This window comes from Biomphalaria glabrata, chromosome 15 (genome assembly GCF_947242115.1).
Source record: "Biomphalaria glabrata chromosome 15, xgBioGlab47.1, whole genome shotgun sequence".
In the NCBI taxonomy this organism is placed as follows: domain Eukaryota; kingdom Metazoa; phylum Mollusca; class Gastropoda; family Planorbidae; genus Biomphalaria; species Biomphalaria glabrata.
This window is the reverse complement of record NC_074725.1, coordinates 13,834,334-13,862,042: the sequence shown is the minus strand read 5'-3', so window position 1 is coordinate 13,862,042 and position 27,709 is coordinate 13,834,334. Positions and strand designations below refer to the sequence as shown.

At 32.6% G+C, this 27,709-nt stretch overlaps 3 protein-coding genes across 10 annotated transcripts in view; all 3 read right to left on the bottom strand.

Annotated features, from left to right (window-relative positions):
* Positions 1 to 6,112: 6,112 nt before the first annotated feature.
* Positions 6,113 to 16,648, bottom strand: LOC106055670 (phospholipid scramblase 2-like). Of its 4 annotated transcripts, none has more exons than XM_013212039.2 (8): positions 16,509 to 16,648; positions 12,660 to 12,989; positions 11,370 to 11,495; positions 10,480 to 10,557; positions 9,635 to 9,774; positions 9,375 to 9,539; positions 8,608 to 8,769; positions 6,113 to 7,635 (listed from the first exon to the last, which is right to left on the bottom strand). In XM_013212039.2, the coding sequence occupies exons 2-8, from the start codon at positions 12,976 to 12,978 to the stop codon at positions 7,570 to 7,572; spliced, it is 1,056 nt and encodes a 351-aa protein (XP_013067493.1). In that variant the 5' UTR covers positions 12,979 to 12,989; positions 16,509 to 16,648; the 3' UTR covers positions 6,113 to 7,569. The 4 variants fall into 4 exon arrangements, with proteins under 4 accessions (XP_013067493.1, XP_013067495.1, XP_013067494.1 ...); XM_013212041.2 differs by lacking the exon at positions 16,509 to 16,648 and adding an exon at positions 16,418 to 16,440; XM_013212040.2 differs by lacking the exon at positions 16,509 to 16,648 and adding an exon at positions 16,283 to 16,317.
* Positions 16,649 to 18,572: 1,924 nt separating this feature from the next.
* On the bottom strand, positions 18,573 to 21,976 carry LOC129923189 (uncharacterized). Its single transcript, XM_056013123.1, has 2 exons — positions 21,753 to 21,976; positions 18,573 to 21,053 (listed from the first exon to the last, which is right to left on the bottom strand). Exons 1-2 carry the CDS (start codon positions 21,848 to 21,850, stop codon positions 19,631 to 19,633), a joined length of 1,521 nt encoding a protein of 506 aa, XP_055869098.1. The 5' UTR covers positions 21,851 to 21,976; the 3' UTR covers positions 18,573 to 19,630.
* A 1,700-nt stretch (positions 21,977 to 23,676) lies between these two features.
* LOC106055671 (filamin-C-like) overlaps positions 23,677 to 27,709 on the bottom strand; it is a 97,151-nt gene continuing 93,118 nt past the window's right edge. For all 5 annotated transcript variants that reach the window (XM_056013117.1, XM_056013118.1, XM_056013119.1 and 2 more), the window contains 4 exons: positions 27,395 to 27,544; positions 26,703 to 26,870; positions 26,033 to 26,132; positions 23,677 to 25,399 (listed from right to left, as the gene is read on the bottom strand). In XM_056013117.1, coding sequence (XP_055869092.1) covers positions 25,135 to 25,399; positions 26,033 to 26,132; positions 26,703 to 26,870; positions 27,395 to 27,544 — 683 coding nt within the window. In that variant the 3' untranslated portion in view covers positions 23,677 to 25,134. The remainder of the gene's footprint in view (positions 25,400 to 26,032; positions 26,133 to 26,702; positions 26,871 to 27,394; positions 27,545 to 27,709) is intronic.

Here is a 27,709-nt window from a genome sequence, read left to right as displayed (position 1 = left end):
CCTTAACGTGGTAGACCACTTCACATATCTGGGTAGTAAATTGTCAAATGACGCCTCACTTTCAAGGGAAGTTGATAACAAATCGCTCCGCCTGCCTACAAAAATCAATGTCTACCAGCCGATGGTTCTCTCAACCCTTCTATATGGCTCTGAGACATGGACACTATACAGGAAACAACTAAGACTTCTTGAGCGCTTTCACCAAAGATGCTTGCGCTCCATCATGGACATACGGTGGCAAGACCGCACTACAAACAGCGATGTCCTTGCGAACCCCGGTATGGACAACAGTATAGAGGGACTTCTTTTGGTCCGACAGTTACGCTGGGCAGGGCACGTATCCCGTATGGGAGACGAACGTATACCAAAGGCAGTCTTTTTTTGGTGAGCTAAAAAGTGGTCGACGTAACAGAGGCGCCCCACGGAAACGCTTCAAAGACCAGCTTAGGCGTCAACTTTCCTTGGCTGACATAGAAGAGAGCACCTGGTTGCATGCGGCCTCAGAACGAGACAGCTGGAGGTCACTCACAAAGGCTGCCGGATGCACATTTGAGACCAAAAGGAAGTCCGTTGCCGAGGACAGACGGCGAAAAGAAAATCTAAATCGACCACCTGCGGACAATGGTTATGCTTGCCCTGGTTGTGGCAAAATATGTAGGTCACAGCTGGGGCTGCGCAGCCACGGGAAATACTGCATTCCTCACTAATCTTCGGACTCGAAGACAAGCCTTATTATTATGCTAGGACAAATTTGTGCAAATTATCCATCTTCTTTAGTGCTATTAGAGCATAGAATGGCTTGGCAGAGTTATTCATTGATTAACATGCATGACTATATTAACCATGCGTTATGGAGTGTGTGTGTGTTTCTATGGTGACGGTAAGTAGAGGGTTAGCTATGCAGTGTGATAGATGCGAGATAAGTCGCATTGTTGTCAGCTGTCTTGGGTACAACAGACGACTCCAGAACGCCAGACTGAAATAACGTGTTTTGTAGTAAGTTACATTGTTGTTCAGAATACTATTTGATATTCTGACTGAAGTGTACTACATTGATTTCATTTGATCTCAAGTTGATTTTGTTGATATTGTAATAAATGTTCTATTTAGTTTTTTATTTAAATTATTTCAAGTTTAATAAGTTAAAATCTACTACGCCTACAGCGGTTGAGTTGTCTACCAACAGTTTGGTGCAACAAGTCAACGACCGCCCCCAACACCTAGGTACACACGTAGGGCATAATCATCTTCTTCTTTGAAGTAACGTCTGAATTTAATTCGATTGGATTGAAACTTGAAATACTGCAGAGTTGAGCATGGTAAAATGAAAGGCATTTTCGCTAACAATTAAGGAGGGCATTTTTCTTAGTAATCACAATCTTTTTTTTTTGCACTTTTTTGGGGTGATATAATCAGTATTTGTAGCAAAATTTAATTTGTATTTATTTTTAAGGTACTTAAAAGATTGCACTATTTTAATGTTCTCTCCAGCTGCAGAGACAATGCCATTTCCATCTTTTCTTTAAGAAAATCGATTATCATTTTTTTTTTTTTTTGGATTTAGTATTTAAAAAAAATCGTTGCAACATTTGTCAATGTTTTTTTTTTTTTTAATTTCTGTAAGTTACTCATTTAGGCCTGATCTCTAAGACACTCAATTAGGTCAGATCTCTAAGATGCTCATCTATGTCTGATCTCTAAGATGCTCATCTAGGTATGATCTCTGAAAGCAGAGCTAGGACAGTCGCATCATCATCACCGAATTTTGTCAAAGAGCGAAAGGACTATCGAATTGAAAAATCATTTTGTGTATAAAGTGTACCCCAATGGCGATGTCACAGCCTCTTGTGTTGACGACATGTTTTTTGTTGCATTGCTTCCCCTTACCTCTGAGATCTCTGTGTCAAAACATCATTAGCCCATTGTATGATATACAGACTATAAATCTTCAACGCTTTCATTGGTTCACTAAGTAAATGAAATTGTGTGCTATATTAAAAGCTGATTGTACTGGCTTAATGAAAGGATGACAGGACACACATCTGTTTGGCTCCAATGGTTACTGACAGGTCTCACACTTCCTATACAGATGCTTTCATATTGTCCCACTAGAATGAAAACCTGTTCATTCATTTGTCTCCTGATGGACACTATTACTAGACATGTATTTACTCTGTGCAGAAAAGTCATTTTGTTTGTCCTAAATGAAAAGGTATGACAATACACAAGATTATTTTTAAAGCCAGTCTGTATTATTTACATCAATCTTGACATTTCAGTAATTCATCCTCTCAGTAGTCAGGCAAGTTGTAACATTGTAAGAAACATAGACACTCACACACTAAGATATGACTTTCAACACAATGCCGACACATCAAGTGGATAACAATTTTTTTTTTTTACTGTCAAGTTTATTCTTTAACTGCGGTAAATAATATTAAAAGCAGGACCTTTACAAAGATTTCCATCTCTCTACTGGCTTATAAAGTACACAGATGTACATATATATTTATAAAGCTTCAAGTATGGATAAATAAATATAAATATATCTAATATAAATTTAAGAATGTGATATCAGACTTATTTATTTAAAAAAGACAAAAAAACTCAGATATGCTGGACATTGCACTGAATAAAAATATGTATACATTTTTCACATAAAGAAACTGTGTCAATATAGTACGATTGGCTTTGCCTGCATCAGATGTGGGAAAATATGCAGTTTGCAACTGGGTTTGAGTGACCATGTAAAGCACAGCACTTATCTTTAATCTTCAGAAGCGAAGACATCACCATTCATAGTATAATTTTTTAAAATATAAACAGGCCGCTCTAAGCTTACAGAACAACTTAAAAAACAGGCATTACATCATAAGAATATGTTTGAATAGTTACAGCTGTTTTCTTTATAATAATTTCCCTCATTTTATTTTAAAACTTTCAAATGAAAATACGACTGCAGGTACCAACAGGGCCTGATTTGAGATTTGAGTAGGTGGAAGCACAGAGGCAGGGGACTTGTTCAAAAGCTTTAATAGAATCCACTTTTAATAACAATATTTGTATCCAAAACCAAAGCCATATTTAGACATTCTATAATATTCAGAAAGGGATGTATCTAAAATACTAACAGTGCCTGTATACTCCATTGGAATTACACCAATAAACCTTGTTACATAGACATTCAACATGACACAAGACAAATACCATTGAGTACAAGATCAATGTAACTTTGAACAATTCATAAAAAAAGGGGATCCACTGTATTTCAGCAAATATCATTTGTATATGTGACAGCACAAATATAAACAACTGAATTATTTTCTAAGGTCAGTTAAGACAGACACAAAGATTTCATATGCATGCATAGATCGTAAATAGGACAAATTTGAAAATATAGCTGGCAATAAGACACTTACAATAGAGATCAGAATTTTTCCAGCATTAGAAAAGAATTCCCTAAGCTTAACAGGTCTTGTAGGTAACAGAAATAAATTCACATAAAAAAAGGGAAGACACAAAAAAATGAAAAGAAATAGCCTACAAAGAACAAAGCTACAATGGTGTGATTAACAAACAATAAACTTGCTGTTACACAGTATGATACAGGTTAAACATAACAGGTTAAACATATTTGTATCGTAAATAATTTTAAAAATCTGTAAAATATATTAAGATCAGAATATAATTATAAACATTAAAAAAAAAAAAAATAACATAATATGTAGTGAAAAAAAAAAATTCCCTGTCAATGTCTGAAGCCTAACCAGAGTGTAAAATCATAAATGCTCACAAACTTAAAATGGGCTCTAGGACTCTAACAGTGAATGAATAATCAGTAGCTGAAAACATCAGAATAAGGCAAAAACACCAACAAAAGATTTGGTCAATGTTTGGATGAAAAGTAAACCTTAAGACAATAATATACCTTCCCTTCTAAGTAGTTTTTTTGGCCGTTTGCATTCATTATTATTACTGCTCAACAACATTTTGCTGCTGAGATGGAGGCTCTCTTGTAGACATAATCAATGTCAGTAAAATAAGGAATATTGTGTATAGTAACAAATTATATATATATATATATATATATATATATATATATATATATATATATATATATATATATATATATATATGTATGTATGTATGTATGTATGTATATATATATATGTATATATATATATATGTATATATATATATATATATATACATATATATAGTAAAAGCCATATACTTTGTATATTGTAATGACAAGAAAAGATACAAATATTATCAAAACTAATGTGATGTGTTCCTATCAAGGAGATACCTAACACAGGGATTATAGCACTATAGACTTTTGGCTGCATCAGGAACCAGTCCTGAAGGTAAGACTGCTGCAATGTAAAGGTCAAGGCTGTAAAAAAGACTTTGACTAGAAAATTAACAAAATATTGATGTGTATAATGAAGGTTGATGGTTAATGAAAATCAATACAACAAAAATTAGCAGGAAGAAGAGAAAAAAAAATGCAGCAGCTTACCGAAAACAAAACAAAATGTTCAAGTATAAGGATGATCTATTAATCCAGCCATCAACATAGAAACAGACATGCTGTTGTTTTCAATGGTAATTGAGCAGTCAAGTTAACACAAAGGTAAAACTTTAAACAAAGTAAAGTTTCAGAATATAGAATACAAAATCCTACAATTTAAAAAACAGTATTACTTTTTCTTAAACAGAATTTATCTTTGAACTTAATAAGGTCAAAAATCGCAAATATTAAAAGTCTACTTCCCAGATTTCAATTAGTTTCTCATTAGAACAGCTCTACATCTATATGGACTTTACAACAATCAGGTATGTATAGGCGCGGGCACATTGCCCTGCCTCATCGTGGCGCCCGCGTGGAAACGGCCATTAGAGGAAGTGGCTAGGCTAAATGGGTAACAACACAAGACTCCCGTGGGGATGCCCACGGGTAGACGAAAGTCCACCCATTGTACGGGCGGGGTTGTAAAAAAGTCCCCACGAACACGTCCCACATCCATGCGCTGTTCCTCAAAGGGACATCAATGGCGGTTCCCGCACAGCTAGCTTGGTACAATGAAGGAAAATGGCGGAAGTTCCCAGTGCCCTCGGTCTTCGGCCATGTGCAGCCAAGCATGCGTCGGGGCCAAAGGCATTGGAAACAGCAATGTTTTACATAGGCATTGACTCGGGTCTCTCTCAAACAGAACTGTGTTCTCACAGGTTTGTTTTTTTTACTGTTTGGCGTCCAAACAAGTTTTTTTTCAAACTTAGAGCTCGAAGAGCCTTCGGCTCAGCTCTTGGACATCAACAAGGTATGTATAGGCTGTTTTCTGGCTGGTTTAAAGGTTGTAACATGTTGACATATTCAGTTCAAATATATATATATATATATATATATATATATATATATATATATATATATATATATATAAAGTTCTTATAACTCTTCAGCTCAATTTTTCTAGTCCTGTGAAGGTACATAAATGAACAATGTAATATTTATTCAATATTAATGTATATGTGTATTGACCATTTAAAGAAATTTTCTGGCCAATGTGATTAGCTCTATAACTGATTCCATGCCTGAAATGGAGAAAGAAGTCACACACAAACAACATAAGATACAAACTTCTCAAAGTTATAAACTGACACAATATTGGCTTTAATTGTTTCTAACATAATATAAAACATATATATATATAGTTAGAATGTTTTTTGTTTGGTGTAATGCACATATTGCAAGACAAAGGTTATTATTATTATTATATTAAAAACATGTGTGAATCTGAGCTAATGAAACTAAACACATTTTGTAGCGATGATTTTTCAGGCATGGTTAAAATGTATTGTTGAGTATTTTTTTTTTTTTTTTGAAAATTACATTTTCATTATTTCTTTGAAATTGAATACACAAAGTTTAAAAAAAAAACAACTACTTATTTCTAATTTCCATATGGAAAAAATTTTAAGACATAAGGTTTTATCCGTTGGACATTCGTCTAAATAATTAATGAAACTAATACACAACATTCATCGATCTTGAGCAAATAAACAACAACAACAAAAAAAAAAACATGGAAAAAAATTATAGAAACAAAAAATAATTTTTACTTATTAACTTTTTCTCTCCTAACTGGCGATACCAGTGTTGATTCCACCAGAATGTGATAAATAATTATGGAGAGAAAGAGTTAAGCAGTTATCCATTAGGCACAACTAATTCACACAAAACTATCGAACTAATTTCTGATAAACAAGAACATTATAATTTATTAATTCACAAAAAAAGTGATTATAAAATGATCACATTAAATAGAGTGATTTTTGAGACATACATTTCTGTTATAAATATTACATATTTTAAATTACAATGTACTGGCCCAAATAAAAAATTTTCTTTTTTTTTTCTATTAAAAAACTTGTCACCTAAAGATTTCTTGGTTAAAAAATGCCTAGGAAGCAAAAATAAATAATAACCAGAACTAGTAGTGAATAAATGCTAAGTAAACTATTTGGTAAATAAAATAAATTAATAATAATTAAGTAGATCTATCTAAAATATTTCGACAATAAGTTGTCTATTAACATTTTATATACATTTCAAAATGTTGTGTAAGTTCTGGGGAATTCGGCTAATCAAAAAGAAATTGAACCAAAGACATGTATGGCTAACAAGTTACTTGAAAATATACAACAATGTTATTATTTTTATCTATTTTTATTTATGTTATTTTATTTTTATCTATGAATTAGAAACCAAAACAAAATCTCTACTGCCACGTTTTTTTAATTTTTTAATTTTGTTTGTTTCAGACTGTAATATAGGACTCAAATTTTTTTATTTCTTAATTAATTCATTTGATTAATTGATAAATGTAATAGACCATGACAGAAACTAATGAAAAAGAATAAAATAGACATGGCTTGAGATCTATAGAATATTGCTTGATTTCAAGGTACTGATAGCATTCATTTCATAAATGAATGTAGTGAGAAGATGCACTATCAATTTGGTAAATACAGTCAACAAGTTAATGATCTCAGTACAGGGCTTACAAAAACAACAACTTATCATTTATTAAATGATTTTACCCTTAAAAACATTGCATCAAATTCTTTGAAAAAGAGCCAAAATAAGGCATACAATTCATATGTATAAAATAATTCTAAGATCTCATTAAATCCGTCTTCTGGCAAGCGAGTGAGTGGTTACACTATTTAATGAATTGTTCCCCAAACAAAAAGAAGATACTTTAAACCCAATGTGAAATAAAGACGTGAATGTCTTTTTGATGATCAATTTCTCTTTCTTTTACATTATATACATACATCTTTATAACAATATTCAAATGTATCTATAAAATAAACAAATCACATTCAAGGAAGACTTTTAAAAATATGTATAAAGGTTTACAGTAAAAAGAAAGCCACAGTGCATGCTGGCTTTAATATGGTTAAATATACAAAAAAATGTTAATACATCATACATAAAATTCAAGTAGAATAAAAAAAGATATACTGATTACACTGTACCCTGTGTCCATACTGTATTAAAATTTAGCCTCTCAGTCTTTTGGCTTCGTCCTTCACATCTCCGCTGTCATGTTCAAAGTACATAAAATCCTACAGAGAAAATGTTCAAAACATGTTAAAAAATAGCCACATCACTAGATGAAATTAGTCTCCCTTACTATAAGCCTTTGACTTCTAATTACAAATTTTTTCAGCTGTTACTTCTATTGTTAGAAGCTAAAATCTAATCAAAAGCAGATTGAAAAAAAGTTTTTTTCAAATCTTTTTTTTTTTAAATCTTCAAAGAGTTAATTCACAAGGCTGAGTTCAGTTTTGATTTCCTTCCTAAATGAATCTTTTGGCTTTTCATAGCTAAGCCATTAGTGAATCCTCTTAAAACTAGATGTTATCTCTTCCTGACATTTCCCAACATCTAAAAAAATATATCTGATTATTGCTTTCTGTCCATTCATGTCCCAGTTAATCCCAGTTCTCTGACCTTATTCTTTTTATCACTTGCACAGCTTGCTGGAGTAACTCCTGGTCAATCAATAATTGAATTGAATCTCTGCCTCAATGTAATTGACCTCAGAGAGAAGACTTTGTTCACTTGTTGTATCAGAACAAGAGCAAAAATGTTTTGTCCCTTTTTATCTACACAGCGGGGGGGCATGGTGGCTGAGTAGTTAAGTACTTAGCTTCTGAACTGAGGGGCCTCAGGTTTGGATCTAGGTGAAGGCTGTGATTTTTTTTATGACAGATTTTAGAGCCTCCTGAGTCCACCAATTTCTAAAGAGTACCAGACATTAGTTAGGGAAAGTAAAGGTGATTGGTTATTGTGCTTGCCACATGATGCACCTGTTAATCATTGGCCGTAGAAACAGATAACCTTTACATCATCTACCCTTTAGATCGAAAGGTCTGAAACGGGTACTTTACTTGAAAATTTTGGTCAAAAAAGGAAAATTAGCATAATAAAGATTAAAATTAAAAGCCTTCAATGCTCTGTTTTAACTAAATATATGAAGTCTTTGTGTCACTGTACAAGCATGGACCTATAAACACAATTTCTCAAAGACTTACAATAAGAAACACTGCTCCCAACACTGTAGCTTTAGTTTTCACATCCAGGTCCAAGGGGAAGGTAACGCCAAAGTTATCAGCATCGGTGAACACTTCTTTAGCCAGGCCAGACCATTGCTTTGTGATTTGTCCAACATGAGTTTGTTCATCAGGGGAGGTCACCTGGAAGCAGATTAAAAAAAGTTTATTCCTTGTATACAGTCTGAAAACAGACAGATACCTAACCATTAAACCTGTATAATGTTTTAGGAAGCTCAATAATTCTATCAGAATAAAAATTTACAAGAATGATATTGACAAACTTCACTATTACAATCTCACATAAGCATATGGATCAAACTCATTCTGTGTGTATTTGTGAGGCACTTGACATGATGAGGATTATAGAATTCAAGGTGAGAGACAAACTTCATTAAGATAAATGTGAGACTAAGATAAATTTAAATTGTAAAGAGGCACTGGATATGATGATAATAGAATTTAGAGTACATAGGAATGTGAGATATGACACCATAAGTAAGCCAACAAGACCTTATATTGTATTTAGAAAAGAAAAAAAATTGAAAAGCATTTTCTTTCAGTTTTCTTGAAGGAGTGTTGTAACTAGAGTAATACCATTATCCATCATCATCATTGCATAGTAAAATTACATATTTAAAAATGTATATGAATTTTATTTTACATTTTGTTTGAGATTGTATTTCTTTGTAACCTTAAATTTGTCACTGTTTCGATTTGTCTAAAAATAAAAGTGCTATAAATTGTACCTCAAACTCTATATCACCACAAATATTACATCGACAGCATGGCCCTTTAATACGTAGCATGGTTTGGTCTTCAGCATTGTTGATCTTGTATTTAGGATGACAAAGACTCCACGCTTGACGAACATATCCAATCACAGACCCTTTTGGAGCCTCAACAGTTAGTTTCTAGGAAACAAAACAGGTATTAGAACCTAAATTGAGTAAGACTTATTTCTAATTTGATTTAACTCACTTCCATTTTTAACCATGACCTAACTTGCCTGTAAACAACAAGGGCACCAGCAGGTGCTGCAGCGGAGAGGTCTGGACAGGTGAATAATCTCTTTCTTATGATTGTCCATGATCTTCATGTCAAATGGTCGAGCTGACCCACAACAATTTCTAGTACAGCAGCAAGTATCTATCCAATGTGACAAAGCAGAGGATAAGGGTGATATAATATGATATATTAATATATTAGTAATATGTGCTATGACAAAACAAAACTGACATGACATAAAGAACAATGTTGTGTTGTGTCTTTACACAGTACGATAACAACTAATGTAAATTCTGACAGAATGTTTGACAGTCTTGGCAGAAGGAGAAACATAATACAAGTTTAGAAGAGAAATGCTAGCATATGTTCTAGAGAAATATGTTATCTAATTTATGAAAGAGATAAGTTTACTAGCTTACTTGAGGAATCTGTTAGCTAACATACTTGAGGAATCTGTTAGCTAACTTACTTGAGGAATGTGTTAGCTAACTTACTTGAGGAATGTGTTAGCTAACTTAATAAAAGTTTCTTTATTTGCTGCATTAAAAAAAATGTATTAATTAGCATTCGTGTTTGTTAGCCACCTTGGAGCTACACCCAAACATGGGAAAGTTGAAAGGTTCAGGAGTCAACCCTGAATAAAAATCAGTAGCCATTGCTGAGTAGGCAATGTCATTCCAACCATAGCTAATGCCAAGGATTGCATCTAAATGACATGAACCATAATAACTCTGCCAATGAAGGAGGTCAACAATACTTTGCTTGACTCTATATTATGTAAGGTTTGTCAAAACTATTGCTAAGTCTGGTCAAATTGAATGTGTTCATCTTGGGGCTATCAAGTACCTTCAACTGCTATAAACACTCTCTGGTTCATGGAGTTTTTCACTTCATATTTGTTGTTAGTTTCAAAGCCAGTGAAAGCTGAAATGAAATAGAAATGGACTTTGTTAACTCAACTATCAGGTTTGTCTGTATTAGAATGGAAAGAATTACAATAGGTTGAAAGATGTGTAGGAAGTAGAACAAGAGTGAAACTTTCAGAGAAACAAATGTTTGAATTGAACATAAAGTAGTAGTAGTCAAACAAACTTACAAGGTTGGCTAGTAAGATACAAGCTTCAGATAATTTACTGTCTGTGTTATTCAAGGCCCAGTCTTCTGCTCTTAAGATTAGGAATTGATAGAAAAACTAAACACATACTTATTTTTCTATTTAGAAGTTTATAAATTGGGTAAGCTGGTGGTGTTTTTTTTTTTAAAGACTTTATTTACCTCCCAAGCAAGGTTTTAGTTATATGTACAAGGCTACTCTAACAGAACATAATCATTATTCTCTATCTACATACATCTATTTAGTACTTTCTTTAGGAATAAACTGTGCCTTCAGCATAATATTTGGAATCATCTGAATTCAGGCCCCTTTAAGATACTAGACCTTGTTAGCATAGTCAGGCTTAAGGGAATTATCTACCAGATAAAATAGTGCAGTGCTCAGTCTGGGAGAGTGCAATCTATACATTCTTATAAAAAAAAACTTATGAGCAAATACCAAGAAAGTGTTCCATTTTAAAATATGCAAGTGAAAGAAAGTGAGTTATTTATACATATTTCCATTGTAAGACTATAGTACCCACATAAGATCTTTTTTTATTTGATTATTTTTGTTGTTTTCAATATATAATTTTGTATTGCTCAAATTACATGAAATGAAACAAAGCAGAACAAAGACTCACCTTCCAAAGCTTCAATTTTCTGTTTGACCAAGAGCTGATCCACCTGTGTGAGATACTCTAGTCCTGGTGGACAGCTGACAGGTGGTGCTTGTGGACTCGGTGACCAACCAGCTGGAGCTGGAGGAGCTTAAGTTAGACAGAAAACAAGTGAAATTCAACCAGCAGAATAAATGATATGCTTAAGTTCATACACTTATCATAATAATAACTCAACAATTACTTGCAAATATATATAAATATGTGTGTTTATTAATCAATTTTTTAAATAGCATTTTTTGGTAAAGAAATAAAAAAAAAAGGTCACTATTTAGTTTTTTTAAAAAAGCATCACTGCTAATTTCTGAGTAAATGTGAGTACATTGGCACACCACAATAAAATTTATCTATATATATAATTCTCTTCATGGCTCAACAGTTTGGACACAAAGAAGTAAAGAAAAGATCACTCTTTTGTTTCACAAAAAAAAAAAAGGGGGGGGGGGAGAACAAGTAGTATTCAGTTGTCACTACATAGCGTTGTGGGGCCCTATGAGAAACGGATTTTACGGGGCCAAGTTTGGTTAAGGATACGGATAATAAGTGAAAATTTAGAGTTTGTATTAGAAAATAAATTTGTCTTTGCATTTTATTCATTCTTTACTACGTACAGAACTACTTTAGGAGCCTTGCTATTCTATTTCCTACATAGATCATGATCAATAGCAAGAATTACCGAATGTTTCAATCTATCTATGAGAATTGTTGACCTCATGTAATTCTTCATTAGTTTCATTAGCTTCTTTCACCAGATTCCACAATTACGGGTATTGCATAATGCCGTTTTTTTTTTTACAACGCGTAGTATTGGCGTTTTCCATATTGAATGATACTCAAAAATGTCAATTTTTGTCTATAGATTTCAGGAGATTTGTATGAGTTTTCAAAAGATTTTAATAATTTCCGGAGATTTCCAGGAGCTCCTTGTAAATCAGGCGGCAGAGGAAATCTGTTTTAAGTTAAAAAATGGTTTAATTTAATAATTTACAACTAGAATTAGCGCGTGTCCTATGAAAGTGTGTGGCCCACTGTGGTCGCATGGGTTGCAGTGGCCTAAGGCCGGCCCTGCAAAATAGCGGCGCATGCTATGCTGTGGGTCGACTAGTAAATATATATTTAGACTGTATGTGATAGACAATGTTCTAGTTGTCCATTAATGCTACTAATAACTAAAGCATTTTGACTCAGTTACCTGACTAGTTCATTTTTTTTAAAATCTTATTACTTAATGTGCTTCTACAAAGTTGTACCAACCTCCAGGCATTGGTTGCACAGCCACTGAATCACTGGAAGGTTGTTGATACCCTGGGTTGGGGTGTCCACCAGGCATTGGTTGCATTGCAATGACATCCCCTTGAGGATTTGGATATCCAGGGTACTGCTGGCTGGGAGGGTAGCCTCCACCAGTTGGGTAGCCTCCCCCTGCAGGGTAGCCACCTGCCTGATAGCCAGCGGCTGGAGGAGCTACATCTGGGTGAAAACCTACAGGTGGAGGGACATAACCTTGACCTGCTGCTGTAGGATATGGTGTTGGCCCTGGGTAAACCTCTGGAGGTGGGGGTTTATCGCTCATTGTTTAAAAAGCTGAATAAATTTATTTAAAAGAAACAAGGTTATAAAACTTTTGGCATAATAGTTCTACAGCTTTGGAAGAAATAATGTAATAATGAAAAGATTCTTTTTTCTTTATTTGTTTTGTATAAATCTTTAAAAAATTCATTTGCAGTTTATTTTTAATATGATTTTCAGTAATATAAATTTGATAAATCTTTACTTTCTATTAAATCAACTATACTTTCAGAAAAAAAAAAAAAGAAAATACTTGATTTCAACGTAAATTGATAGTGTGAAGAACCTAACTCTAAAATCAATGTTAATTGACTATTCTTAGATAATATGGATTGAAACCTGATAGTGAGTTAAAGTGTCATGTATACATGCAATTGCTGAAAATATGTAAAAGAGGAATATTGTTTTATATTCAAATTTACAGAATCTATTCACATAGCATATACTGGTGACATTGGATCCACACAGATATTTACATTAAAGCTTCAAAGGGAACTATTGTAGAAAGGACTTAAGAAAAAATGAGGCAAGCACTAAAAAAACATTCATATAATATGCCATTAAATTTTTTTTATACTTATAGGACATAATTATCTTTCTGTAATGTATATAAAAGATAAGAAGAAATAAGGAGACTTTTTCTTTTATATCCTATATTCTTAAGCAACTTGTATGTATGTGTATATTAATTTTATTTCGAAAACGACTCTCCCCTTATGATTTTCTTTAAAATTTCAAGGTATGATATATTAATGACAAAAAAATTCTCAACTTATTGGCCACATCGTGAAAACTCACAAATTGACTGCCATATTGGTTTGAAAATGTTTCATTATCGAAAAATTAATTTTGACAATAATGTTTTAGGAATGAAAATTTTCCATATGAGGTCAAGGGTAAAAAAAAAACCTGACACCACCTACATCACTAAGCTTACAGCAGTACACTAAAAAATTTCTTTGCAAACATGAACAAGTTTTAAAGAATCAATAGGCTTAATTAAACATTTGCACACCATCTTATTGTAGGCTCTATTAATCTTGTCAACAAAGTAAAAGCTACCTACACGGCTCTCTGCAATTAAAGTGTAAACCGTTTATAGGGCACTTAAAAAAATTATTTTGCTGGTGAATTATTACAATGAGAACAATCTTCAAAGTCTACTGTCCAATACCAAAACAAAGGAAATGGACAACCAAATTTAACTTAATGCAGTCTTTTTATTTTATTTTGTTCAATGCCTAAAAAAAATGGCAGCTCAGTATGCAAGATGAAAAGCTTACAAGAAATTAGTATCAAATTAGAATCTTGAAATGAAAGTAAAAGTCTCCAGATACATATATATATATCTAGATCTAGTGACAGTCTAGTCTAGATTTAGATTCCAGATAATAAGTGTATTAGTTGAATACTGAATAGCACTAAAGTATATCTAGATCTGTTGAACAAATATTTAAATGAAAAAATGTCTTCAACACCAAAAGAAACTGGTACACAATTTCATAGACTTCAAAAAGGCTTTTGACCAGGTTTGGCATGATGGCATGTGGCAAGTGATAAGGGGGTTCAACATAGATAAAAACATTTTGATGTTATCAAAGTCCTATATTAAAATACAAATTGCTCAGTACTACTGAACAACCAAATCTAAGAAAGTTTTAGGACATCCGTAGGATGCATTCTCTCTTCAGCTCTTTTTATTTCTGGAGCATATTATGGTGGAAACTCTAGAAGGATTAACTCCTAGCTTGACCATAAATGGGTGGCTTATTTCCAATATCACGTAGGTAGATGATATAGACCTCATTGGAGAAAATGCAGACCAGGTACAAGATCTTACTTCAAAACTGGATGCTGTAACTAGAGCAGTTGGCATGAAAAATTAGTACAGAAAAGAGAATACTAGTTTGTGGTAGAGATGTTGCATACTGTTGAAGGGCCAAACATTAGAAGTTGACTCATTTAAATACCTAGGGTCAAACAAAACAAGAGATGGAGCCATGGAGAATCAATAAAAGAGATAAAAACTTGTTTAAGCTTGGCATCCTCTGCCATGAGGTAACTGGAAAATCAGCTTAAAAGTAAAATTAAAACTTTATTCTTCCCTAGTGGTCTATACTCCTATATATGCTAGAATATGCTAGAACAAATTCATACAAGGTTAGTGCTCCTTCTTTCCTAGTGCCATTAGAGAATGGAATGGGTTGCCTGAATCAGCCAGGAAAACCAACGACTTGGCAGAGTTTAAGCCATTTATTAACATGCATGAATAGATTGACACATGAAATGCATAGTTTTTTTAAGTAAAGTCTGTAATTATATATATATAAGATAAGAAGATAGTTTCTGTTATTATATATTTATTTTGAATTTTTTGTCTAAGTACCTACATGTTTACATTTACAATAAAAAATTAGATCTATATAGATACTTAACTATAGTTTATTAACATGCATGACTAGATTGACACATGAAATGCATAGGACATAATTACTTCTTTTTTGGAGTAACATCCAACATCTGTATTACTGTAGCATATAAGATAAGGTATGATGTATAATTGTAAAATATATGTTTATACATTACATTACAAAGTGAATGTTTTACAAAACCTAAGCCTAGAGCACTAGTGACTAGGCTTGCAACTATGGCATAGCCTTCTAGATCTAGATTCTAGCTAGATCTAAAAAAACAAAATAGGTCTAGAGTCTAGATAGTTATAGATCTAGACTGACTAGACTTTAGAAATCTAGAATCTAGACTAGATTGTCTAGATCATAGATGTCTAAGATTCCAGATCTATCGTAAAAAAAATGATTTTAAAATGGTTTACATGTTTCGGATGTTCCTTCAGAGTTGAAGATAATTACTTCCTAGTCCAAACCTCCCGCAGGACGACAGGGGATGGGAGCGAGCAGGGTTTGAACCCGGGACTATTGATAAGTCCGAACGACAGTCCAGTGCGCAAACCGCACGACCAGGCAGCCATCCTGATCCACCTATCATCTACCTATCATCTAGGCTAATTCTAGATACATATTATTATATTCATATTGATATGATTATTATGATATTACAGTTATTACACTAATTAGATTCTAAATTCTAGTCATTAGTTACACTCACTAGATCTAGATGACTAGTAGAAAAAAGAATCTAGATCTACTACTAGAATCTAGTATCTACTTAATCTACTACTATTCTACTCATCATAAGTCATGATAAGTCTTATTAGTGACATTAGATGATTAGATCTAGACTAGTATTAGTCTCATAATACAACATCATTTCAACATGACAACACTGACTTGACTGACTGCTGCACTCACTCCCGTCACTATTAGACCTCTATATTGTCTATATAGATCTCTAAGTCTATTTTAATAAAAAAAAAATTAATTAAGTAGGTTAGTACTAATAATAGGTATTTAAAATCTAGAGACCTAGATGCCATAGAATAGGCTAGATCTAGAGTATACAATTACTGGATCTAGATTCTATACATATACATCTAGACTCTATGTAAACAATTACCTGATCTAGATGTTTTGTTTATTGCGAAATACCTTTAACTTTATTTATAACTCTATGACTCAAATTAAACTTAACTGGATTGACAAGTGATGAGATTTGGACCATAATTTTTGTTGCTATTTTTCTCATTTCTAGCTTTAAAAGAGTTTAACATAAAATGTCATCTAAAAACCTCATTTAAATTTAATGCCTCATCATCGGAAGAGTAGGAATTTATAATCAATAAACAAGATCTATTATAGATAGTAGATCTATACTCTAGGCGCTATATTATTGTCTATTCTAGATTTTAATATTAAAATATAGTAATTATTGTCATTTTGTAATATCTCGATCATAATAGACAGAAGCGGGCAAGGCGTAGGTGTCGTAGACGATGGCCCACACGCCTCGAAGGTTTATGATGATTTATCCATTACATTATAAACGTGGATCTGGTATTACAAAATCATATGAATAATAATAATTTAATTCATATAATATCATCATCAGCCTTCAGGAGAGAAGACTCAAAAGTAAAGTAGCAAATATACATAAAACACTGAACCATAATCTTCAAATACAAAAACAAAATCAAATAATTAAACCCAGAAAGACACAAAGATAAAAGCATGTCATTCCATATGCTAATAATTTGTCATTGGTTAACATGCATGACTAGATGCGTGACGCGTATGACGTAATCATCTTCTTTTTTTGAAGTAACGTCTGTATTTGATAAGATCAAACCTGCATATTCCGCAAGGGCAAACTGGGGGTCAAAATCAGCCCGGGCATATCTATACAATCCGGCCCACAAATTGATTTTCGTAGGGAAAAGAACGAAAATAATATTGTTTCTGTCGCTAGAGAGACCATTGAAAAATGTCCTCGTTTGATGTTAGCGAAAAGGCCTTGGCTTGTTATATCACGCTTACATCTGCAATATTTTAAGTTTAAATATCACTGCCTGGTATGGCAATCTGAACATTAAAAATAAACTTCATAGAATCCTAAATGCTGCTGGTAAAATTGGCAAAAAAAAAAAACAAACAAAAACAACCATTTGGGCAGCTGTTTGAGACAAACATTCATAAAAAATCTAAAAGATTCTAGAAAACCACTGTTACTTAAGATCTGAACGAAGTGGTCGTCTCCTTTCCATTAGGACTAAAACAGAAAGATTTAAAAACTTCTTCATCCCACTTTCGGTCAGAGTGTTACAAGATCATCTGTCGTCATCGAGAAGTAGGCCTACATAGAAGTATATTTATAAAGCGCTGGTTATGAGTGTGTATGCGTTTCGTGTGTGAATGTTGTTCGTATTTGCATCTATATTATTATTGATGCAGTAGCTACGCTGAGGTTGTCAATTGTAGTCAAACTGAATTTGCATTTGATAGGATCAATAAAATTATCTTATCTAAATAAAAAATCTCCCTTTGGGTCAGGCATTTGTGACTTTACCATCACAAAAGAGATACAAGACACCAATAGCAAAGACAAACAGGCACAAACACTTTTTTTGTCCCCCTGGTAATCAAATCATTACACAAGAGCTAACTGATATAAACTTTTCGCATGTAAATTATAAGTAAGTCTGGTGTGAGTGTATATTTTGGTTTTCTATAATTATAATGTTTTGTTTGTTGTAATTGTTAGCAGGTCAGGGGTGGCTCGAGCTCCAGTTCAGGTCTGGGCCTTTCTGCTAACTAGAGTTTTTATCACAAACAGTAGGCAGATGGTAGCCAGGGGCGTAGCATCCATTGCGCGAAAGGGTTCAATGAACCCGGGCCCGCATGAGTAATAGGGCCCACAATTGCACTTTAAATCTATCAAACTTTTATATAATTTACTTAGTGTGATTATATATCGCGCATAGAGATCTAGATAATAAAACAAAGCAATGTAAACGCGATGATTACCATCGAGACCGATGTCTACTCGACACTGATTTCTGCGCCACGCGGGAGGATTAAAGTCTAATTAAAAGCAAGTCAAAGAAGTGAATCGAATGTATTATGACTTTAGGGGAAAGGGGGGTAAAACGTACCCCCTAAGGGAGAAAATTCATTAAAAAAAAAGTTTGGCAAAAAGAATGTTTATTTTTTATGTCATAGCTTTACAACAACACATACTACAAATGTACACGGTTTAAAGACTGAGTTATTTATATTAAAATAGAAAAATACAAAACAAAAAAAAAAGAGTACTATTTACCCTCCCAAGAGTCTAAATAGTACCAGCATGGAGGGTAATAAGTACCAACTATATATATATATAACAATGTAGAAAGATTCACAAACATAACTCACAAGTATAAGTATCAGCATTTTCACAACCTGCACATGCAATATGCACCCAAGAAGCACATATTAAACATTGTATCATATCTTCTTTAAGGTTTTCTTCGCATATAAAACAATACCAATTTTGACTTTTCTCACTCTCATTCTGACCAAACTGAATAGAAATTTTACTTTTTTTTTTTCTTTTGTGTTGCAGGAATAATTTGAGTTTGTTGTTTTTTACTTTTTTTTTGCAATTGCAGCATCCACAAGAATTTTTTTTATAGGAACTGGAAGTTAAAATTTCAGATTGAAAAGATTTTTTTTTTCTGTTTAACATGGGGTTTTTCTTTTACTGGGATAGGAGAGATTGCAGTTACAGGGATGTATTAAGACTTTGATTGCCGAGAAGGAATTAAGCAATCATAATGGCCTACATCATCTCCAATATTTGTAAATCGAATAACTACTGCAGGGGAGGAAGGAAAATCATTCATGCCATATTTTAAAACAACATTACTAGTTGCATTCATAATGACAATTGGCTTTCTGAGCAGCTTCGTAGTTGCTATTATCTCTAGCTCGCCAACCATAGTATTTGGTCTAGAAATACTATCTAGCCTTTCAAAAATATTGTCAAATTTTGCATGTGGCATGTCAGCACACAATGTTGCTGCATCAAGGTCAGTATAATGCTCAATGTTTTTACAAATATAGTCAACAACTTGTGCTCTAAGAGTCTGCCAATGCCTTTTCTTGTATTTTAACTTGCAGGCTACATACAACTCCACTTGAATCTCTGTCAGTTAGCTGGGGATGTTCATGTAATGAAATGCAAATGCTTCTAAAAAAGCATCAGCCGTCAGGCTCTGTTGGAATTGCATTGTACGCAGATATAGAAAGTTCTAGGTGAGAATAATTTGAATTTATGGAGCTTTGAGCAGTTGCACCAAATCGTGGTTCATTTGATGAAGTGAGTGGGGATGTTGCAACTATTGTTGAGGAGTCTGATGATGACTGCACTAACAACTGATCATGTTGGGAATTTGAGGTTGAAGGGATGGGTTCTACTGGAATATTTATAACTGAGCAAATGGAGGTTTCAAAATCACTTTCAGTGAATATATGTCGATTGCAAGGCCATATGCCACATTTCAAAAAACCATTAGCAAAATTTGCGACCGAAGCTGCTCTTGGGTATGCTCTACCTAAGATGGTAGCCACCTGAAAGACAGTAATTCCTCTACCTGGATGATTAAAAAGCCACTTATCTGACTCTTGTACATAACAGCTTTGCAGGGGCTTAAAAAACGAGACATCCAAAGGTTGAAGCTTATGTGTAGTATGAGGGGGCAAGCTGAGCATAATAACACAAGAGTTACTTGCAGCAGTGATGGCTTGCAAATTTTTGCTGTGAGAGGTATGTCCATCCAAGATAAGAAGAACAGGCTTTTCTTTTGATGGTTTTACACTGTTTATAAAATGATCCATCCATTCTGAAAAGCTATCTGCAGTCATCCAGCCACTTTCATTGCATACAGCGATTGTTCCTGGAGGAGCACCATCTAAAAGTTCGCCCTTCATTCGTTTTCGCTTGTAGACAAGCATAGGTGGAATAGCATTTCCTGCTGCATTAGCGCAAAATATTGCTGTGGTGGTAAGACCTCTTTCTGCACTGGTCAACTTCCCCACCTGATGCCTTCCTGTCAAGCTCACCACTTTTTGCTGTTTTTTCTGGACAGTTGAGAGCGCTGTTTCATCGGTATTGAAGATCCTAAGAGCATCTAATTTATTTTCTGTAATGATGCTTTCAAGTTTGTCAAAAAATCTGTTAACAGCTATCTTGTTAAAACTGGTACTACGCGCAAGAGATGTTGCTTCAGGTTGTCGCAAGCTCAGATTGTGACGTTTCTTAAAATCTCTAAACCAGTCTTTTCCTGCCATTCCTTCTGTTTTATTAAATCTGTGAGACAAGCCATTTTTTTCTGCTATTTGGTATGCAAGACATCTTATATCGTTTCTGGTCAGGCCGAACAGCATTCCTTCCAGTTGATTGATGTGACTGACAAGTTCATTCTCAAGCTCTGCTGGGAGAACTGTCATTCTACCTCTTTGTACTACATTCCCATTCGCAAACTTGTTTTTTCCATCTAAGTGTCTTTTTAGAGTTGGTTTAGGTATACCGTAAAGTCTAGACACTTCATTGAGACCATATTTATTCCTCAATGCCTCTAAGGCTTTCTGAAGATCCTCCGGGGACCAGGTTGAAGCTCTGCCCCTGGGTAAAAAAAATAATGAATGTAAATGATTATTAAATAGATTGCTATAGTCTATATGGTATTTTATTTATTTTTTTAAAATGTAGCTCTACTTATAGTTAAGGGCTAGATTATGTTTAGTCTAAAATTTAGATATAGCCTTAATTTTATTAAATCTAAATCTACTAGATTTAGTACCTTAATTATCTTTTTTAGTCTAGACTCTATAGTCTATAGTTATAAAGAAAGTTATTGTTACATAGACATAGAGTAGAGTATAGAGGATGATAGAATATGATTCTAGAACTAGATTATATTATAAATCTAGATCTAGATAGTAGAAAGATCTTTAGCAATTACTAGATCTAGATTCTAGCTTTAAAACATAAAATAAGAAAGTTATTCGATCTACATCTAGATATTATGTCGAGATCAACTGTGGGGCTAAATAGTACCGAATGTCGGATAATTAGTACTTCCGGTACTTTTTACCCTCCTGGCGCCGGTACGATTTACCTCAAGGGGTCAGCCCACATAACGGTTTATCATATTAACATGTCTAAAAATAACTGATGTACTGAGGCCTTATTTTCAAGAGGAAAGTTTCGTTAACAATGCAATAGCTTTCGGAACATGATAGGTTGCCTCATTAGATAATTATACGATTTCTAACATGTGCAAAAATTACATCAAAAAAGGTAAAATGAATAAAACCTTACCGTTTTGGTGTCTTTTGATTAAGCTCCATAAAATTAACATGAATGATGACGCTATAGTTGTAGGTCAATATGCCAGGTTTTTTATTTTTAAAGACCATTTCTAAATATGAAAATTTTCGGTGGTACGAATTAAACAGTGGTACGTTTTACCCCCCTTTCCCCTATTACTTCTAAAAAGGTAGTACCGACTAAAGAATGCCTTTTTTTAAAATGTGCTGATGCATACTTGATAGTTAGATATGTTTTTATTTTTTTCCTAGTACGGGAGGGGGTCCACGTGTAATTGCAACGCCACACATTAATACACTCATAAAATCTCAACAACCTTATCCAAGTCCTTAATTTGTTGAAATATTATTTTAAACAAACTTAATTACTTTAATAAACAGCCCTTCAACAATTTTTTTTTTACATTCGTAGTTTATAGACTATGCATTTATGTAGCTTTTTGTTTTCACTTAGGATTTCGTGGGCAAGTTTTGACTACATAAAGATGTCCCCGGGTTCAAAAAGTTTGAGAACCTCTGTTCTAACAGAGTAACTAGACATGTTTGAAGCCCTAGGCAAATAAGATTAAACAATTTCTTTCATTCAACTTTTGGTTGTAGTTTAATCAAAGAATTACAACCTGAAGCAGACGATATTTTAAAAGTTTCTCCTTTCAGACCTTGCGATCTATGAGGCAGATGTCAAGGTCGTGTTTCTTTGGCCAACAGTTAAAGTGTAGGGGGTCATGTGACCAGCACTACTACCAAACGCCAACTAAACTAAATTAAGCCTGGTACTCATTAGAGTTGGGTGGACTCTGGGGGGCCCTAAAAATCCCGAAATTCAAAATTCCAGTCTTCACTGAGATTCGAACTCAGGACCTTAACCAGTCAGTCCTCAGACGATCTTTTTCTTTTAGGTAATAATAGAATGATTTCATACAATTTCCCCCCCCCTTTTTTTTTCTTCTATTTCTTGCTAGATTTATGGCAGTGTAACGCAGTTTCATATGGATATACATAGCGGCCGCCAAAGAAAACCCTGAAATACTTAGCAGCTGAACTGAAAAATGCGTCTAAAGAGTAAGCAATGATCAGAACTTGGATTGCCTTTGAACTCCTGTCAACTCGAGAAAAGAAGATTAATAGTGCAATAGTAGTTGTCTCCCGTCTCTGTTATCAGTTCATTCTCCTAAACGGCAGAAAGTTGTTCTGTTATGAAAATTATTTGGTCAAGTGGTTAAATAGCAAGACTTTTTTTGTTTCTAGACATATCAAAACAAAGAACAAGAGGAAATCAAAAACTGAATTTAATCAAAAATTGTTTGCTAATAAAAAAAAAGGAACAAAATACATTCATCTGGTGTAAGTATATTTTCAATGAAGACAATGATGTCCATACTGCTGATCCGGAAAGGATATCTATTTTTTTAAGTAGACAATTCTGTAAATTAGATTGATACAGAAAAAAAGTGATTTGATTTTCCAAATATCAATTTTACATTATCATTTTAAATACAGATAATAGAATTGCTTAGACATTATTATGAATATTTAAGTTTTATAATATATGATAAGTAGTTCCAGTTCTTCAAAAGTTTTAAGTTCTTTAAAAGTTTAGATTTGATATAATATTATAACGTTTTGTACTGTATTGTTTTTATTAACAAAATGCCAATAAAAAACAAAACTTTTACAAATGAATACAAAAATAAATTAATAAAATAAAGAAAAATATGTTTCCAAATGAAATTGAAAATTGTTTATCATTTACATTGTATTACTTTGGTTTTAAAAAAGAATACACACGGTGTTACATGGTAGAGTTTTATCTAAGTCTTCAATGATATGAACAGTGTCTAGTTACCTGTCTTGCACTCAAAAGTAAATCTTTTTTTTTTTAACTACATAACAAATATATTCAACATTTTTAAAAAATTAAAATGTGTATATAATCAACTAAATCCCTGTTAAGAAATTTGTCCTTTTCATTTCTGCTAATAACCTTAACTGATTTTAGTTTCAAAACAAATCTGTAGGCATGTCTAAAGTAGATCTATTTGTTTAACAATAATATTTCAGTGCAAAGTCCTAGTTAGTCATGTATAAGTCAACTTCATTCTAAACAGATTTGTATTGTGGAAATGTGTCTATCAGGTATTTCTTTGATCCCAACACCCACAATTTGAATTCAATTCTTAGAATTATATAAGTTGAAAGTCTCAAGCATTCAGACTGCACATAACCACACATATTGTTCCTGTAGATACTTGGCATATATATATCAATATAGTAGCTACTTACCCTTCATAAATTAAATAACAATGAGTAAAATCTAAATCAGTTCAATTGTATAGTCAATAGTCAAAACACAACACAAAAATATTATTAACACATATTTGTTTCATGTTTACACCAAACTGTATAAGGCTGTTATATTAGTCTAGTAATTCTGATATAATAAATACAAGTAAATGCTAATATACTTATAACTACAAATAAAAAAAAAATATTATAACATAAGATTTAACAAATATTTATTTGATTGATTGGGTACAATTTGTATTGTCTTGGTAATGAGCATAAAAAGTAGAAATTAATCCTTTACATCAAGGAGGATAGTAAGCTTTAATACAAGAAGTAGTAATAGAAAAAAAGCCAAATAATATAAAGGTAAACTTTTTTTTAAGAAAGGCTTATATTTTAATAAAGTATTTAAAACATATTTAAATTATAATTTTTTTTTCTTTTTAAACCTATGATGATTGATTGAAATTTAGAATTTAAAAAAATGCTGGTCTGTTTTTAAAGATGTGCCAGAAAGGCTGCTCTGTGTACCATAATTTAAATGCAAAAATATAAACCAAAGCAATAACAAAATGACAACAAATAAAGAAATTTACATAAAAGCTGTGGCCTACTTACTTAACTTAACCATGACACATCACAAGTCAATATGGCAATGTATTTAACTGTTATAGAATAAATAATAACAATGTCAAAAACACAGGAATGTTTATTTATATCAATAATTAAGATGTAGATAAAGTTTTTAATTGTGAATAGAATATTAATTTGAGTGTACCAATAACTAAAGCATAAACATTAAGTGATTAGAATTCTACAAATTTATTTATTTTCAACAGTATCAAAAAAAAAAAAAAAAACACAAAATATTAAGAATTATTAGGAATGTGTACAATTTATCACATGATTACTTTTGTTAATAAACTCTTTTCTGATAAGTTTTAATTTGTTTTTACAATAGCATACATCTTTATTAAGTAATACATTATGAGAAATATGTTTTACAATTCTATACTAACAAGTTAGTCTGAACTGTTACATATTTATCATGCATTAAGTGTAGTTATCAAATGTCATCCACATCACTATTACATATCCTCTCTCCACTGATGATAGTAGCCACTTGACCGGCTAATGTTGTGGTGCTGGCCGTTGGGAGGGCCTGTGGAGTATCGCAACTGGTTGGAGCTGTTAAGGCTGGTGTTGTGGAAGCTGTTGCTAGAGTGGGAAACCATGTGATGGCGGCCACCACTACTGCTGAAGCTCTGCTCATGAAGGACCTGCTCCAGTTCCTGCTGTGTGTCTAGAATCTGAACATGGAACGGTGATCCAGGTACGTCGACCCCTGACCAACTGATTAAAAATGATAAAGACAAAGCTTTTTAATACTTTATAAACAGAATTTAAAACATTTTTTAACAAAAAAATGTCTACATTAAATTTTGTATGCCAACCTTGACTTAAATGTAATTGTCAATAGGACTGTTTTGAATTCAGCAACTATGAAGAAATGTTGTCAAGTAATTTTACATTTATATAAGGCATGATATTTCAGTGCCCAGTTGTTACTGTTATTAAGTGTTTACAAAATGTTTACTCAAATCTTAATTAGAAATTATTTTCAGTACTCTTCAGTTAAAATGTAATGACATCCAAAATAGATATTATCAAAATAAGATTTTTTCCCTTCTCAAAAATTTTTTAATTCTTTTAGTTTTCAAGTACTTTAAGCAAAAGTTGAATTCTTTCAGACATTGTTGTCACACACTGATGTCAATATAGTTCTGACAGAAATTTAACAAAAATTTTGTATTTTAATAAACAGTTCTTCAAATTTTTTGCAAGAAATTTCATTGGACACTACAAATATATTTTATAATGAAGTAGATAATCAAATATTTTGTAAAAAAAAAATATGAATATTAAAAAAAACTTTTACAATTGTATTCAGTCCCAGATTTTAAACTAATTAATAAAACTATTTACCGGACATTGATTATGTAAAGCCCAGTGATTGATGGGTAATATCTACATAAAATAGTTCTGTCTTTCTGACTTTCTCTGTACATCTCGACCTGAAAGGCTCCTGTAGAGTAAAAACAACATTGAAAATTTGTTAACAGGAGTAACTCATAATTTTTAAAAATTAAATAACTCATAATTTTTAAAAATTAAAATAAGTCAAAGTCTCAATGAGAACAGAAAGACTACTGTAGAAGTGGTGTTGTAGCTAGAACTCAGATCAATTGAATTTTCATGACCTGATGGAAGTAACAGTTCGAAAGAATTTAAGAAGTTCAAATCACAAAAGAAAAAATAATTGTCTGGAAAGACCAAGATTCTTAATAAATAAACAGGTAATCAATGTTTAAGTATTAGAAATCATTAGAAGAGAAAAAACAAAATTTCAATAAAACTTCAAAATAATTAACATTTATATAAATTATATTTTTTTAGGGTCAAAATGTTTATATAAAAAAAAAAAATTTTAAGAAGAAAGTCAATTCAGAATATACAAGGTATTATATATACAAGAATATACAAGGTATGATATATACAAGAATATACAAGGTATCAATCACTTACTGTGTGGGTGGGTATGATTTAGAGAAAAAGTCTCTAGAATTACTTTTAAAAAATGATAATATAGCAAAACCTTTTGGTCCTCTAATTCTGACAGTCAGCTGCCCAGCTCCTGCACCTTTAGTCTCCACAATAAACTGGCTTTGGAAGGTTGCCAAGATACCATGTTCAACACCAGGGCCACTAACTCTTACTTTAGATGCATCAGGCTGTGCTGTTACTTTGAAAGCATATGGGCTTCCTTTGAAAAAAAAAAATGTATTGCCCAATATCAGGAAATACTTAAAATAATTTTAGAATATTGCACATAACCAGGCACACTTAAAATAGTTCAGCCAGGTATATTTAAATAGTTTAGTTTATTTCTTTAAAAGCACCAGTTTTCATATTAAGAACAGAAATATTGGTTCTTTCATGTATAGATGAGAAAAAAAAAGGATGGGAACAGATGGTTGTGTAGAACATGGAGCCATTGGGATGGCTGATTTTAGCATAATTTAAATTAGATATAAGAGAGGGAGCAATAAGGGAAGAAACTTAAAAATAAATATAGCATAAATATTAGAGGTCTAGACTAGTCTAGAGTAATATGAATTGAGTATAGGCATAAAATAAGTAAAATTTTAATTGTTTTACATAAGTAACAGAGTTGAATGTTCTACACACCATAAAGTGATACTAAAGGTCTCCATGAAAAATCTTTTTTTTTTTAGCTTTAGAAAAGAAACATAAATGTAATGTAAACTTTTATAAAAGGGAACTAACCTTGCACATGTTCTCCACCATATTTGATCTGTAACACATGTTTACCAGTTTCCTGTGGCCTAACTACCAGCCTGTAGGTGCCATCATGATGATCACTGAGCTCACAGTAAGCTACTTTGTTTGGCCCCATACAGTAAGCCGTCAATTCACCTAAAAATTGATTAAATCCAGCAGAAACTATTTAATGACTTATATCTGGCTTATTTCAACTATTAAAGAAAACAACTGCATTTTACTACTATAGAATATTTTTGGTTTTCAAACATACAAAGATCAGAAACACAAAACAGTTTGAAATAACACAATGGACTGCTT

Bases quoted from the DNA above. Each gene is read 5' to 3' on its own strand.
- LOC106055670 (XM_013212039.2), bottom strand. From the start codon at position 12,978: ATGAGCGATAAACCCCCACCTCCAGAGGTTTACCCAGGGCCAACACCA. The intron at 11,496-12,659 runs GTTGGTACAACT...GTCTAACTTAAG, and splicing joins TGTGCAACCAATGCCTGGAG to CTCCTCCAGCTCCAGCTGGT. The intron at 8,770-9,374 runs GTACAATTTATA...ATCTGCTTCCAG, and splicing joins GTGGTGATATAGAGTTTGAG to GTGACCTCCCCTGATGAACA.
- LOC129923189 (XM_056013123.1), bottom strand. From the start codon at position 21,850: ATGGTCTTTAAAAATAAAAAACCTGGCATATTGACCTACAACTATAGC. The intron at 21,054-21,752 runs GTAAGGTTTTAT...TTTTTTACCCAG, and splicing joins AATCAAAAGACACCAAAACG to GGGCAGAGCTTCAACCTGGT.